This window comes from Hippoglossus stenolepis, chromosome 2 (genome assembly GCF_022539355.2).
Source record: "Hippoglossus stenolepis isolate QCI-W04-F060 chromosome 2, HSTE1.2, whole genome shotgun sequence".
NCBI lineage: Eukaryota > Metazoa > Chordata > Actinopteri > Pleuronectiformes > Pleuronectidae > Hippoglossus > Hippoglossus stenolepis.
The window spans coordinates 11,921,112-11,937,313 of NC_061484.1; the positions used below are offsets into that span (position 1 = coordinate 11,921,112).

The window sequence follows — 16,202 nt, forward strand, 5'->3', positions numbered from 1 at the left end:
TAACTTTTCCAGTCCTAATGATCACCCAAAGTGCTTAACACTACAGGTATAATTCCCCTATTCACTCTGACATGCAAAGGGTCAAGGATTAAAGATTTGATCTTCTGATTAGTGGACAACAGTATTTACTATTTCTGATGGTTTTAACATGAGTAAAACTGTGTACTCAGAAGAGTATTGCATTGACAGCTGCTTAACGTGTGCATTTCAATTATTGTTAACTGTTTATGTTCCATTTACCCATCTGTTTACCACTGTGTCTGTCCCTTGGCAAAGCTGACAGTCATTACACTCTCCCTCCTGAGCCACAGGAGTTCTGACAACAACATAGTTATAGGTGTCAATGCTACCAGCCCTAAAGCCTTTGAAAACTTTAAGCTTCCCTATCTGACATAAGAAAAAAAAGCTGAAACTTTTTTCCTTAAAGGGACATAGCATGCCCATTTTACCACAAGTTGATATGGTTCTTGGGGTCTTAATGAAATGTCTGTAACATACTTTGGTCAAAATACCACAAGGATCATATAAAACAGCACCCTTTACCCTGTATAAACAGCCTCACAGAGTGACCTGTTTTGAGTGCCTGTTCCTTTAAATGCTAATGAGCCAGCCCCCTCCCCATGATTTTAAACGATATAAATTACATATTTTATATGATATAAATTATCAAATATGCATCCCATACTTTGTATTTCTGTTGTCCTGGAGTTTAATTTTCCCAATCACATAATTAATGTCCCTCTGCCCATCCACTACAAGCACACAAGCAGACAGACAAGAGAGAAGAGAAGGGTGGGGGCTATGAAGACCATCATTTACCCCGACCCCGACATTAATCGGTACAACGGAGAGACATCGCGGGCTGACCTTTATATACAGTCTATGGGCTGACCAGCGCGAGCTGCCCCGGTGAACAGCCAGGCGGCTGCGTTGAGAACGGCGCTGCGCTGCTGCAGCGGCGCCTCGTCCGGTGTACTCGCGTAACTACTGTACCCCGCGTACAGTAGAGCTGAACACGGAAGTCTTCCCACAGCTGGCAGTGTGGAAGACCGCTGCGAGCAGCGCAGCGCCGTTTCGCCGCGCAGCCGCCTGGCTGTTCACACGGACGAGCATTTCCGCTGGTCAGCCCCATAGACTGTATATATAAGGTCAGCCCGCGATTCTGCTTTCTGCTTGTTGTTGTACCCGTTGAATGTCGGGGTTCGGGGTTACAGTAGCTGAACACTGCGAGTCCTCCACACTGCTGCTGTGTGGCGCTGACACAAATTCAGCTCACGCACGGGAGAGCGAGCGGTCGCTCCCGAGCAGCTGCTGCAGCCTCCCAGTCCCAACGATCCAGACAAATGCCACATGTGAGTGAATCGCGGGCTGACCAGCGGAGAAATGCTCGTCCCGTGTGAACAGCCTGGCTCGTGTTGGGAACGGCGCTGCGCCCGCAGCCTCGCTGCCTCCGGTGTAAACCCGAAGTAACGAGTGTGGGGGACGGGGGCCAAGACCATGTGGAGACTTCCAGTTCCTTGTTACGACACAATACCAGGAAGCGCAATCGAGTCGCCAAGCATGACGTTTCTGACTTAGAGGAACTATAACAAACGCACAGTGTTTTTCCCAGAGTTTTGGGTTGGTAGACATGCCAGATACCCACATTAACCTGTAGAAGCACTAACAAAGTGGAATTTGCATGCTATGTCCCCTTAAGACTGATAAAACTGAGATGCCATTATAATTAGACTTTGATTGAAGTACATTCTTCAGGGACTCTACAGTTTGAAAGTCGTGTGATAATCAGCTCAACAATCCCGACTGATTTTCACCTCCACGCTGTAACCACAGGCCAACCATTTCTTTCTCAATGACTGAAATAGTTATTATTCACAATCACATTGTTTGGATAAAGTGGAACGACAGTAAGAGGAAGAGAGTTTAACAGATCTGATTCATTCTTAAAAAATATACTGCACACCAAGCATTACTTATGAATAAGACTTACTACTTAACCTTTCTGTGGGTTTTGAACAGAACAAGTCATATCCTCTAAGTCATGTGTCCCTCTCAGTATTGTCACTGAGCCATCACTAATCCAATAACAGCTTGGAGAAATGGTTTAGTTTAGCCAACGGCACGGCTGTCAGCCTCAGTGAGATACACTAATGGAAACAGATAGCATATAGTTTGGTAAACAGACGGAGGTAAAATGAATCCATGCATTGAAGCACAAGCAAAGCAATATAAAGCTGACTGTCTTATACAAATGATCTGGTTTGGGGGTTGCTTCAGCAGAAGATGTTTACCATGTGTACATGTGGGCAATGCTGTGTGTGTGTGTGTGTGTGTGTGTGTGTGTGTGTGTGTGTGTGTGTGTGTTGTGTGTGTGTGTCTTACCCACGATTAGCTGACCAGTCAGTTGTCCCTGATCGTTTCTAGCGTTGACGGTCACATTTCTGTCTGACTGAAGGATCAACGGACTGTCCTAAAGAGAGAGGAGGGAGGAGAAAGATGATTATTACAACAGCCAATTGAGTAGAATATTCTCATACACTCATTAACATATCTGCGTATACTTCTACACCACCGGTTTCCAGATTCACACATGTGCTGTTTGACTTCTATCTCTCCCCTGGAACTCCTGCCCTCACCTATCTGAGCAGCAATCAGTGTTGCATTAACCTGTATAACCAATACTGCCTTAGCCTGCATCAACCTTCACACTTGACTCCCTCTCTTCCGCTAGTCTGATATACTCTGCATCTAATTTGCATGATCTATTCAAAGCAGCATCCTGTCTGTGAGTGTTTCCTTGTTTTCAATTTTTTCTGTGTGTGTCTGTACGTCTACAAAAGAGCCAATTATTTTCAGCCTAAATGAGCCAAATGCAACAATGACCCTGACCTCTGCTCTCATGTTTAACGTCTGATTGAGATGAACGCCGGCCACATTTGTTTACATTCAGTGGATGTGCGTTGCAATGAACCCCCCCTGTCCTCCATTTTCATTAAGTTCCAAACTCAATCTAACGTTTCACTGTCTTTCTTCCTCTCCCTCTCTCCCTCTCGCCTTCATCTTCCGCTCAGTGTGCATCAGCCGGTAAAACCTCCCTCTTCACATTCTTACACTTTTCCTCCTGGTCATCTTCCCTCTTTCATTACATTGCTGCACTTACATTATTTTCTCATTCATTTTCTTTCCCTTCACTTCCCTCTCTTTCTCTCAAATTGCTTATTTGTTTTGGCGGCGTGAAATGAATAGCGTACATGTGACCCAATTTCTCTGTTGATTTTCCCAAATTAATATCTTGCTGCATTCCAGGCTGAATCTCAAAATGAGAACTGTGTTAAAATTGGAAAGTCGCTGTTCTGTTGCAATGGAAAAAAAATCTTTTTTTCTTCCCCCTCACTCTCACTCTCAGTCTCCCTCTCTTGCTCTCTCTATCTCTCTCTCTCTCTTTTGCCATTTGTTATGGGTGGTTATTCATTGTTCTGTGGCCTGCTTACGCGAGTCGAGACCAAATTTCGAATATGTCACACCTGTCTGTGCTCTATTTTGGAGAGTCCAGGGTCTCCCCGGACAGTCTGATCACAAACACAAACACAGATCACTGCACAAGCGTGAGGGACAAATCCACATAGAAAACACACAAACAAAAAAGCGCACACCAATCATATTCTAAATGTGAACACAATATTTTTTTTCAACGTGCTCAGGTGCAAGTTCACACACACCCATGCGCACGTGCACAGACACACACTGCCCACTCAAACAGAGTCAGGTAACAAATTTGCCTAACAACACGTAAACGCCGCACACAGTTTATTGTGTTACCTCCCTCATCTGTTTCCTAACGCTTGTATGCTGGATTAATTATTTTCAACGGGGCGTGTGATAGGCTTCACTGTATTATCTTTCCACTCTGTTTAAAGCGATGGGCGCTTTGTAAAGCATGACAGATGTAATGTGCTTTGAATCATTCCACCTCAGTGGACGGTGTGCATGAACAGGCCTGATCCCATTCACTTAGTGCAAGACTCTGACATTTAGAGGAGTGGCCGTGGATGGGAAGTCTTATTTGATTAAGCCTTCATATGCAAATACATGGAAAAAAAGGCAGTAAATAATTGCTGCATATTAAACAGCTGCTAATGTCTATTTGTAAAGCAGTTGATTGAAGATAAACAATCTGACTAGTGGTGCTTGTGTGAAACATATGTGCAGGTAACAATAATGACTTAATGAGGAAATTGTTGATCCTACCAGTGGCTATCATTAATCACACTTCATACCATCGATTACCCTGTTTTCACTAAAATAACATGATGTTTTCAAAATTAGCAGGACGTCATCACCACATAAATGAACAGAACCTGTGTTTGTAAACGCTTGCGTTGGCACACGAGTCTGCACACACACACACCAAAGTCTCCAAAGTGAGCAGGCTCCACTCGGATATAGGAAAACAAAGTGAGGTGGAGAGCTTTGGTGACGCATTGCTTTGCGTCAGTCGACAGGCAGAGTGCAGGTGCTGTGCTGGGCGGTCTGAGGAATAGGCCATTGACATTAGCTTCATATTAACAACCAGGAGGATTTTTTCCTCTGAATTCAGTCAAATTCCATGTGTTTGTTTGACTATAAATGCTGCACAAACATGTTGAGCAAGGCGTTGAAATCAATCTGACAATAGGTTCCCTCCATATACTGTGTAAGGACCTGATTCAGTCAGTTTTCTCTGACATTGAAGGTTCGTTTCTCTCCATGAAAGTCTTTAATTCTCTAAAGCTCTGATCTTCAGGGATATCTGCACGATGTTTGAAGGGGGGTTTGATGTTCTCTCATTTCAACGTTAGTTTGATGTGGGTCTTGATGTGCTCTCGGAGTTATGGCGAAACAGGTTTTCTCTCTGCAGAATGATAATCGTTGCATTGCTTGGATCTTAATTCATTAGGTGATGCATACATCATTCATCTGTAAAAAATGTTTAATGTTAAAACTCAAAACTCTGCTTGAAGTAAGTAGAGTTATGACCGGGTGCCTTGTTTATTGCTATTTCGTTAAAAATTACATATACTACTGATCCAGACAATGTGACTACAGCTGCACTCTAATAACCACTGCCAGTGTTTCTTGCTGTAGCCAATTTACAGGAGCCTCACAATAATTACAGATGAGTCCATGTCAGACCATCATCACATACAATGATTCTGCATGAGCGTGCTTATTAAATAATATCAAAGGACGCTACAGCCCTTTAGCATATGCAACATGTCACATATTTCTACATCAATTAGCCTATGTTCAATGCACAGAATTCCATAATTCAAATCTACTGAAAGCCAGCCACAGGCAGAATATACAGTCCTACATTTAAAACCAGAAATTCAAAAGTGACAATTTATGCTTGATGGAATAACAAGAAGCAACTGCATTCAATACTATATTAACAATATAATCAAAACCTTTTATTCTGAGATTAGACTAGATCAGATTAGATTAGATGAAAAGCAAAGGTATGCTCAAAACCTTACAGTTTGGACGATGTGCAAAGTGTCATGGTTGTTCTAAATGGCCATACTGAAAAAGCTGTGTAAAAATCAGGCTTGCATCGAGCAGGTGGTGAAATGTGATGAAACAGAGCACGGTTGGGGAATATCTTTCCTGGAGGATATTAATCAGACCTTAATTTGTACCGGATCCTGCCAGAAAAGGATCTGGCACCTTCTATTGGGACCAGCACCTGTTTGATTAGATCTGGCATCTCCATCGTCACAATCAAACTCTGAAGATAAATTTTGGACTACAGTATATTTGATCCGTCTGATTTGTCTTTTCTTTCCCAAATTACACCTAAATCACTTGTTTGCATATTTTGGATTCATATTACATCTGATTAAAAGAGAGGAGATACAATCACACCTAAAGTGTAGGGGGTCTGTTTGTTTGGCAGAGATGGATACACCACATTTCACTTTGTTCTGTTTCTTAGCCTGATTGCTTTTTATAGTAACTTTGGTCAGTGCATGTGTTTTAGTGTGTAAATAATGGAGCACATCCTTCATTTTTTGGGGTCAGAAAAAAGAGGCTGCCACTAACAATATGGCCGACGTACTCAGATGTTAAGGGGTTAGAAAACGGGGCTAGAGGTTCTGGTCATGATAGGTTGTGTGGGTGTCTGTAATAAAAAACCTTGACCTGTTTCCTAACATGCGCCATTCATCATTTGGGATATTTCCTTTACATTCAATTCACTTCCCAGTTAATCTCCCTCGCCCGCTCTCTGCATTGCCCCTCTGGCTTTTGTGTTTATCGTCACGCTCATAAATCTCTCCTCATCATGTGAAATGTGCACAGAGACAGGACTAAATACTCCAAAGGCAGAGACATCATGCTCTCTCCTCTGAGCTGACACAACACACACCACAGTGCCATTCATTCAGTTAATAGTTTTAATTTAGCTTTGATTAGAAATACAGGCACAAAACCTCCAGCCCGAGGTAGTCATTGTAATTACTCAGGTAATAATTATCATCTGTGGACTGGTGGATCATCACCAGAGCCTCCAGCCACCGGCACAGATAATAACAGCTCCGCCGTCTCACTGTCTGTCTCACTAACTGGCCGTCTGTCTGACTGTCTGTGGAAACAAGTCGGGGCTCAAGGTACATAACCGATGTGATTGTTTATTTGTGTTTAGTCATCAGTCTAATAAAAGCTTTCAGGTCTCCTCTCTGTCTCTTAGGGCCTGACTCACTCACTCCATACAGTAAACATCTCAACAGCCGTTTACTCAACCCTCATGCAAGATACATTTGGTTGATTCATTCTTTGCCATCAGCCTAATAACAGCTTTTATCTCTCCTGACTGTTTCACTGTAATTGCCCATTTCACTGGCCAGCTGTCCATATCTCCATCTAAAAGGTTATGGACGTGAGCTTAGCAAGAAATACTTTTAGTTGTCAATCTAATAAAAAGCTTTCAGCTATCCTTTCTCTCATCGGACATATTCTCTTCCCATCTCTCTGACTTTCCAAAAAGACACCATCTCTTTGCCAGTCCACTTGTCCGCCCACCTCTCAGTCTGACTCTAGGGTCGAGTCAGATTTTTGCAGGTCAGACTGAACTCAGCACAATATGTCAGTATTTATAATTATGGGTGTATGGCTGCAAGCACCGAAAAGTAGATTTTTAAATACGATATAATAAACCAAAAGTCCCAACACTTTCTCTAAGGCACCTGAACACATTTTCCTTTTTGCTGCTGTTGTCAGTATAATTAAAGTGATTTGTGATTGATAAATGATTTTTACTCCACTTGGAGTTAAGTTGATATGGTAAACCTGCTTGTGTTCACATCTGCAGCAGTTATAGAACAAAGTTTGCATTTTTCTGGCCTTTGTTAGCTCCCAGTTCCCACAGAGTTTGCTCTGTATTTGGTCTCCACCCACTCCTTAACTGTTTTTCATCCCCTGCAAACATGTATAATCTATAATTAATATCCCCGTAATGCTAAACTTTGATAAATGAATCACAGACTTGTATAAAATATGGTGATCTGGTAGACAGACTGACATTTAAACAAGGCACTCCTTAAAGATGATCCCAAGATTATTTGAATGAATCTCAAATTAAGATTGGGATCTTATTAACTGTTACAAAGAAGTTGCTGTGAACAACGGTGAGACATCAAGACAGAGTGGGGAGAGAGTTAAAGTGTGGGGGAGCTGAGACAGGCAGGTACTTATAAGTATTACTGTCTAGACCTGCTCTAACTGTGCCTTGATATAACTGTTATGATTTGGCACTATATAAATTAAACTGTCTTGACTCAGAAGTTGTATAATTTAAATGGTAAGGACACGTGGATAGTAGTATAAATAGTCAAAGCTTAAACAGAATACCAATCAAACAGTGAGAAAAAGTCTGCTGTATCCCTCCGCTCCTCTTTCGACTTTAAGTCAGCTACTTAGTATGGACTATTACATTAGTGATGTGTTTGTTGTTGTGCAATGCTAATTTGTTGTTTTTGGTCCCGACGGCCATATAACAAGAGGAAATAAATCAGTGTTGGTCCTGAGCTTTCCTCTCAGGATGCTTGGATTTAATATGTTCAAGTGTCCTCATGTGCATTCAGGGGCCTTATCATCTATTTAGGATGTCATCAATGTCCTGTACGGGACTTGTGTCAACAGTTTTGAGATCAGTGTAATCCATTTAAATCTGAAAGTGACAGCTGAGATGAGACTGAGCCAGACGAGTCGTGTCAGATCACTGTGTGTGGCTTGTTAGAAACATTAAACACCGCTCACGGTCCTGCTTGACTGGGTTGTTGAATATCAAGTCTATTTATAGTTTCTTTTCCAAATCATCCGGAATTGAGTTCTGTGGATCTGAACATTTAAATAATGCAAAGAAAAGCCCAATTTCACAGATTAAAACAAAACAATTAATATTAAATAATCAAAATGTCTAATATTTCCTTATTTCAACTGTTACAAGTATAACAGTTCCTCTAAAAATTGTTATAGTAGTTACTTAATATGTCTTAGCAACTACAGTTGCTCAAACTGGCTGCTGCTGAAGGCCGTGGTACAGTCTTATAACCTGGCTGATAAAGAGGTGGCTCATCCTTGCTGGCTGCAGAGCTCAGAGTTGTTGAAGCCTTGGAATCCATATTGCAGGTTAAAAAAGTATGAGCTGAGGTTGCACTTGTACCTCAGGGGTCCTACAGGACTGCAGTGTTAGCACAGGAGACTGCTGTGCCAAATTTCATGCACATTAAAATACCGTTTTCCACTTGAGAGCAAGAGTTTTGGCTTCTCATCCTTTTGCCTATTTATGTGTCTCTGAAATGTCATTTTCCATTTGTCTTTGGTTCCTTGATAAACTAGACTTAAATGTTACCTTGTATCTGGCAAAATTGTTGTGATGCCTGGTAATATATGACATAATTTTAGGTGTGTTGGCACAGTGCAGTGTCGCCAGCAAGAAGGTTCTGATTTGAATCTGACTGCAAGGGCCTCTCTGTGTGGAGTTTGCATGTTCTCCCTGTGTTTGGGTTTTCTCCACTTTCACATCCAAAGACATGGATCTTAGGTGAATTGGAGACTAGAATGCCTGTAAGTGTGAATGGTTTGTTCATGCAACATGCTGGCAAATGGCCCAGTGTGAGCTGGGATTGGCTCCAGCAGCCCTGTCCCCCAAAAACCTTAAACGTATAAGTGGCGTAGTGAATTGATGGATGGAAAATCTTAGGCAGACCTAAACAAAATGAGAGTGTAGCCCCACAGAAATACTGTCAAGTTGGAAATGTAATTAAACACCTCAGTGGCAACTTTCCAGTTGAGAAAAGGTCGGGTTTATTAATTAAGACGAACTCAAAGAACTGCTGAGGACTGAGGCCAGAGAAAAGTGTAAGAGAACATCTATGACTATTTTTTTAACAAATGCAGATTAATTTTAGACTAAAGGCACATTCATTCCCAACGATAGATGCGTATATCTCTATAGATGGAGCCTTATGTCCATGCTCTGCGTTCAATTTGTCCATATTTGTGGATGTCTTCAGAAATCTTATGGTTATATATAAAACACACAGAAAGTGCCACATTAAATTGCTGGGGGGCAGTGTGGCCAATAGTTCCAGAAAGAAAACCATAGAACACGAAGAAGAATAGTGGAACTGTTGGTTCAGGGACTTTTCGAGTTAGTGTTGGACAGAGAGTAGGTGTGAGCTATTTTCAAGTCTCCAGACTCAAAGCTACAACAATTGAAACCATTAATCCAGCTCTTCTGCCAGATGAAAAATGATGTGCTGTCTTATAACACCTTCCAGGCGATATCTTTATGATTCATCCGAAGAGTACCTTTTTTGCGCCGTAAAATCTAGCTGGAAACCACTATCCCCAAAGTGTCATTTTATTAATATAAAAGTATTTACAACAAAAACTAATTTAAAGAACTGTGCCATGTCAAGATTGATTGGAATCAATAATAAAAAATTGCTGCTTTAGTGTTATTCCTGAAAAGTTTACTGGATGGCTCCATTGTACCACCAGGTCTTATTACTCTCTCTGTATGAAATTGATTACTCTCACAGGGGAAAGGCCCAGAGAGAAAAAGTGGGTTGTGTGTTGGGCCTGTAGTAAAAAGAGGTTTACAGGAATAGAGGGAGAAGTACTGGGGGGAGCTGGGACCTCCCAGCTTCGGGCAAGCAGAGCTATAAATCTTGAAACAGGGGGAGTAAAGAGGGACAGCAAGGTAGAGATGCAGAACAGAGGAGGGTAAACTGGAGCATTTGTTTAAGAGATAGCCACAACAAATAGATCTAGGCTCAGAAGCTGCTACGTCGGCCTTTTATGTTGCCTCTCCACAATAATGTATGGCGCTTAAGGGACCAGTCAACAAAAAGACACACAGCTCCAGAAAATATATCCCTACTATAATTTTTACCTTCCAACCCGAGGCCTTAGAGATAGAATACATCTGAAGGAGTTTTACATAACAGTTCAGATTACAGCGGTGCAATACATTCTCAAAGAATGGAATTAAGCCCAAGCTCGGCAGATAGTATACGTCCTGTTGTGGCATTATTTAAATATTTTTTGTGAGAGTTGTTGCTGTGGCTGAACAAAACCAGGGTCAGGGTATGATAAAAGAAAATGAAAAAGTAGAACATGATAAAAATAAACAAATGAACGTGAAAAACCCAAACTATGTGCAGGAAACTTTCTTTGAGTCCTCAAATGTTGGTCCTAAAATCTTTCTTATTCTTGTGAAAACCACTTCTTATCAAACACAACCACATGGGTCAATGAAAATAATGAAACACAAAAATGTAAATAATACTATCTTAAAATATTCTTCCAGAGCCAAATATATTTTGCAGTTCTTTATAAACATCCATCCATTTCATGAAAGTGCAGGATTATAACTTTGACAAGTGGCGAGTCCATTAGAGGGTTAAAGCCCAACACACTGTGGACTGTTTTTTTTTATTGGGCAGTTCTGCACTGAGACAAAACCACAGAGACATGAGGGCAAACATGCAAACTTCACACAAAATGTGTTGACGAGCACATTCAAACATCGGCATTTTTTGTTTTGTTTTGAGGCAATGATACCAAGCAACTCAACCACCTTCTACACAAACATAAATACAGAGTCAGAAGCTTTCACTTCTTCGGTCCAATGGTGGTTAAATGGCTTATCCTCCACACCTGCTTCTATATGCATATTTCACTGAAGGATACAGTATATTTTTGTGTGCGTTGCCATCTATGCACACAAAGAAGAAACCCATCACACTGTATAAAGTAATTCCATGAATATCATGTAGATATGGCTGCACTATCTGTTGGAGGCCAAGAGAAATCAATGGTGTTGTTATGGCAATGAAGCAGTGATTCGTGTGTATTGTTTGGTGGTGTGCTGTGAGCATACACAAAAAAAAGAAGCTACAGTATGTTTGGATGCTTGTGGTTATTATCAAGCCAATAAACCAGTCCTTACTTTTATCCTAAAACATTTAGTTGTTTTTTTTGCAAGTGAAAACAACTTTTCATGGGACAACGGGAATAATGAAAGACAAAAAGGTAAATATAAAATTTTTTGTGACATTGTGTGAAATTTAAGAAGATAAAAGTTATATAAGCAGAGCAGATATTAATGCATATCCATACAAGCCCACTCACATTCAGTTGACAGTTTTTTAATGGGCAAATCTGCACTCTGAAGAAACCCACGCATTCACGAGGGCTAACATGCAAACGTCACACAGTAAGCATCATGCTGACAAGTGTGTTCAAACCTGGAACACATACTATATAAGGCTCCATATATACTAACAGAAAAAACATGCTTGCTTGTCTAAAGGGACATATCATAAGCACCTGCTTCTATATGCATATTTCACTAAGGGATACATTATATTTTTGTGTGTGTAGACCTCTGTGCACACAAGAACAAACCCAGCAATAAAAAGTGGCATCAAATGTGACTCAGTGTGCACAGTATAAAGTCATGCCATTTATATCATGTAGATGCGTCTGCTATATCTGTTTTAGACTCACACAGGGGCCAAGTGAAATCGATCGCGTTGTTATGGCAATGAACCAGTGAGATGCTGAATGATCCTGAATATATGACAACCATCAGAACTAATCCATCATGATACATGCAGGCATACACATGATACTACACACACACCAGTCTGCAGAAGACAGGTACTCACACCCAAGGTCATTATACAGCAATATAAAAAATATATATATTAATAAGCTTGGACAGTTAGAAACAAAAATCACATTCAAGGACAAACATACACACAGCGAAACAAAATCAGCTTGGACATGTGTCCGTGGTTACATCATGTTCATACTTGTCTCTAATGAAGCATATTTTGCCTCAAGTTCTGTGTCCTGTGGCATGGTTAAATAGAGGAGAAGAGATGAGATAAGTGGGAAGGACGGAGGCGGAGAGGAAAGCAGAGCAGATAGAGTTGCAATGCTGCATTTGCCATGAAATATTCCCCCGTGGTGCAAATACTTGAAGTGAAAGAGGAATAAGTTAACTCTGGAGAAGTTTGTGCATCTATAGGAGCGATAGTATGTGTGTGTGTGTGTGTGTGTGTGTGTGTGTGTGTCTGCCCATTGTCTAAGACAATGTGTATGCATAGTGTGTGTGGAATTACAAATGTGACAAGATTTAACCTTATTCACCTTTTTTGTCTAAATGCGTATATACTTGTTCGTGTGTGTATTTATGCTTACCCATACAAACATGTCTTGCGGCTAATAGATTATTGATCAGAGTCAGTTTCCAACAACTGTAGTGGGTAAAGCACACACACACACACACACACACACACACACACACACACACACACACACACCATCTCCTGAATACTTTTCATTGAACACAACTTAAGGCAACTTCTTCCGTAATGTGTTTTTCTTTGTTTCTCGTTCACTCATAACTCAAAAATGACTGGTGCCGCATCGCCCTGGCTTTGAGACTGATACTGGAGATTCATGGATTCCAATTTATTCAATATCTGATTCTGTATATGTTTTTTTTTTTGCTCTGGTACCCTTCTTTCTTCTTGTAGTTTCTTTGATGTTTCTGTTTCAATCCAATTCCCTAAGGCATCATAACAGATCCCTTTTCATTTGTACTGAGCCCATGGGTATATGAGTGCTTGTGTATGTATGTGTTTGACTCTCTTTTTTTCTTAAATGTCTACACAGACTCTTCTCTTTAACTTTGTCACCCCTACAAAGTCAGAGCAACCCAATCCCTCAAAGCAAGGCAGTCCAAGTAGCTAACGTGGCTAGCATAAATAAATAACATTTAAATACTGCTCTATAGCTAGAGCATAAATGCTGCTGGTCCTAATCTGGCTGGAAATCTATATCTAAGTTATCATTACTTGTGGAAACACAACCAGCCAACCAGCCAAGTTGCAGATTATGTTGATGTCCGTCCAGACTTATATATGTAATGGAGACTTTGAAGAGATGCAGATGACGTCCTTCAGGTCATCTCAGGACAAGTGAAATTGGCCTTTAACCTCTGGAATATAAAATATCATTACTTCATCATTTCATCCCATTAGATTTGTGTAAATCGTGTAAATTTGCATCATGTCATTAACATACTATTTCTAGACTTATGACCAAAAACAAGTTGATCTTCAACCATCAAATATGAATCAATTTATCCTGAGTCCAAGTGAACGTTACCAAATTTGAAGAAACTCCATCAAGGGCTTCCTGAGATTTCGAGTTCATGAGAACATGGCAGATGGATGTACTTAGTTGTGTGTGCAAATGGGCAGACAACCTGAAAACTGCAGTAAAAGCAAGAATAAAAAAGAAAGAAAAAAATGAGGCAAATATAGCTAACTGAGAATTTTTGTATGACATGCTGAGCACCTAAACACGTACACACATGTTGTGACCAATTTAAAATGAACATCTCACTCTCTCCTGTTGACCCAAAGTGCACAGTGTTCGAAGGCATCAAATGTGCGATGTGTTAAAAAATATCACACATTCATCGGGGACTTGAGACCGATGGGAAATCATATCTTCCATAAAGGCTCAATCCTCTTGAATTGTACAGGATAACACATGTGCATTTTGTCTGTGTGAGGGACTGGAAAGACTGATAATTATTTACTGAATTCTTGAGGATTTGTGCAGTGTAACAATTAGCACTTTTAGTGCAAAAAAAGTAAGTAAACTAAGCTTCTTTAGCCATACAAAATCAATCAAATCTTGTCCATTTTTGCATGAACATACACACACCCACACACTCATCTTTTATTCCGCAACCCTGTCTCTAACATTCTTTAGCGGGGCAACCTTTGTGTTTGCATTTGGTTGGAGGCTTTAATCAAAGCTCCTCTTGGTTTTTTTGGCTCATTTTCTCGCAGTTCAGTGTGTCTTGTGCTTAGTTATTGCTGCGATAGGGATTTTCTGAATTTGGCCTCTCTGCAGAGCTCTCAGCCATGTGATGAAATCCCCAGTTGAGTAGCTGCCTCTATAATTACCGGGAATGGTTTACAAGGGCTGGACATGACAGAGATGAAGTGGATTGTCTTGATGGGGAAAAATTGCATGAAATGGGACATGGAAATGGTTAATAAAGATGAGAGGAGGGTATGAGAGCAACAATTGGGAATTGGTCAGAGAGATACAAAATGATGAAGCTAAAAAAGGCAGAGAATAGTTTAAACCCATGGAGTTAAATAAAGCTTTTCAATGTCATGATTTTCTGCAAATTAATATTTTATGAACATCGCACATCAGCTTATGAAGGCTGAAGACAAATATATTTACAAAACAAAACACAAAATAGCTGAAAAAATGACTAACTCAAACAAATATCCTCTATGCTTCTGTAAGGACTGTGCATAGCTGGTCCTTCCTGTTGTGCTGACCCATGTGGCCAGTGTTGAAAGAGCTCCTGAGATGTGAAAGTAGGATTACAATTTAAGACTGCATCCTATATTTCGTCATTGGTAGGTGCTGAAGGCAAGGACATGTTATAATAATGAGTGAACAGGAGTCCCTATAGTGTGGTGCATCGATAGCTGGATCCAGTTCCCATTAACAGAAGAGGGAAGAAAAGGTTAGGGACCATAGGACATGGATGTTAAGAAATAAAAAATAACTTTTCTTAGATATAATACAGTATTTCTACACAATTTAAACAGTTAACAAGGTTGAGACCAGGATAGGACAGGACACAAGAATAAAGAACAGAATAATCTTTGATCTTCCTCTCCTGTCATTTTTCTTTTACTTTTCCTTGAACTCTCTTTCAACTGTCTTATCTTCCATTAATTTTCAACTCTCAGTTGTCCAGGCAACCAAAGACCCCCTGCTTACTTACAATTCTTGTTATATCTCACTTTGATCTCCATCCAGCGCTTAGTCCTTAATCTTGATTCCCTCTGCTGTGTTCCTCACTTTCTACTCCATTACGTCTACGCATCCCTGCTCCCTCTTAGAGATCCAAGCAGGGCTGCTGTTATTTATTCGGGGTCCTTTTGCCATTCAGCCATTTTGTACAGTATGATACCAGGGAACTCAAGAGTATCACAAAATGATCTGGTATATGTAATAAAGGTGTCATAATTGCAGGTTTAAACTTGGGGATCCCCCTAAGTATTTTTGAAATTGAACCTTTCAGCTGCCAACAATTCCAACTAATTTATTGCCAACAATTTGCTTTCCCACTGAGATTAGCTGAAATGTGTGTTGTCTACAGATTCACAGTCTTCTCTTTCCTTTCCCAACTTTTCACCTCCTCCTTTCTTTTTCTCAGAACTGCCCATTGGTTTAGGTTCATGATTTACAAAGTGTTTTGACCTGGGTCTTCATCCTCCTGCAGACTCGAGCAGTGTTTACTTTGTCTTTCTTCATGTCTTTGCATTGTATGTTGTTAATGACAAACTGCAGCACCTGCTCTCAGCAGCCCTCTTCTCTTCCTTCTCCCTCTTTGAATGATAATCACTTTGCCTCTTGTGTATGTTTATCCCCTTCCCAGAATTATGTGGTGTAGAGCTGGGTTTGTGCTCTAGGTTCTATAAAGCTGGCAGGAAAATATTTATAAATATATATATATATTTATCTTTATATATATGAACATTACTTGAATTGAAATGGCTACCACATTTGTACTGGTGCTACCAGTTAATATCCAAACC

General features: G+C 40.5%; 1 protein-coding gene across 1 annotated transcript in view; it reads right to left on the minus strand.

The window, feature by feature from the left end:
• Positions 1-16,202, minus strand: part of LOC118115073 (zeta-sarcoglycan) — a 323,672-nt gene that overhangs the window by 67,188 nt on the left and 240,282 nt on the right. Inside the window, exon 4 of the mRNA XM_035166010.2 lies at positions 2,383-2,470. Coding sequence (XP_035021901.1) covers positions 2,383-2,470 — 88 coding nt within the window. The remainder of the gene's footprint in view (positions 1-2,382; positions 2,471-16,202) is intronic.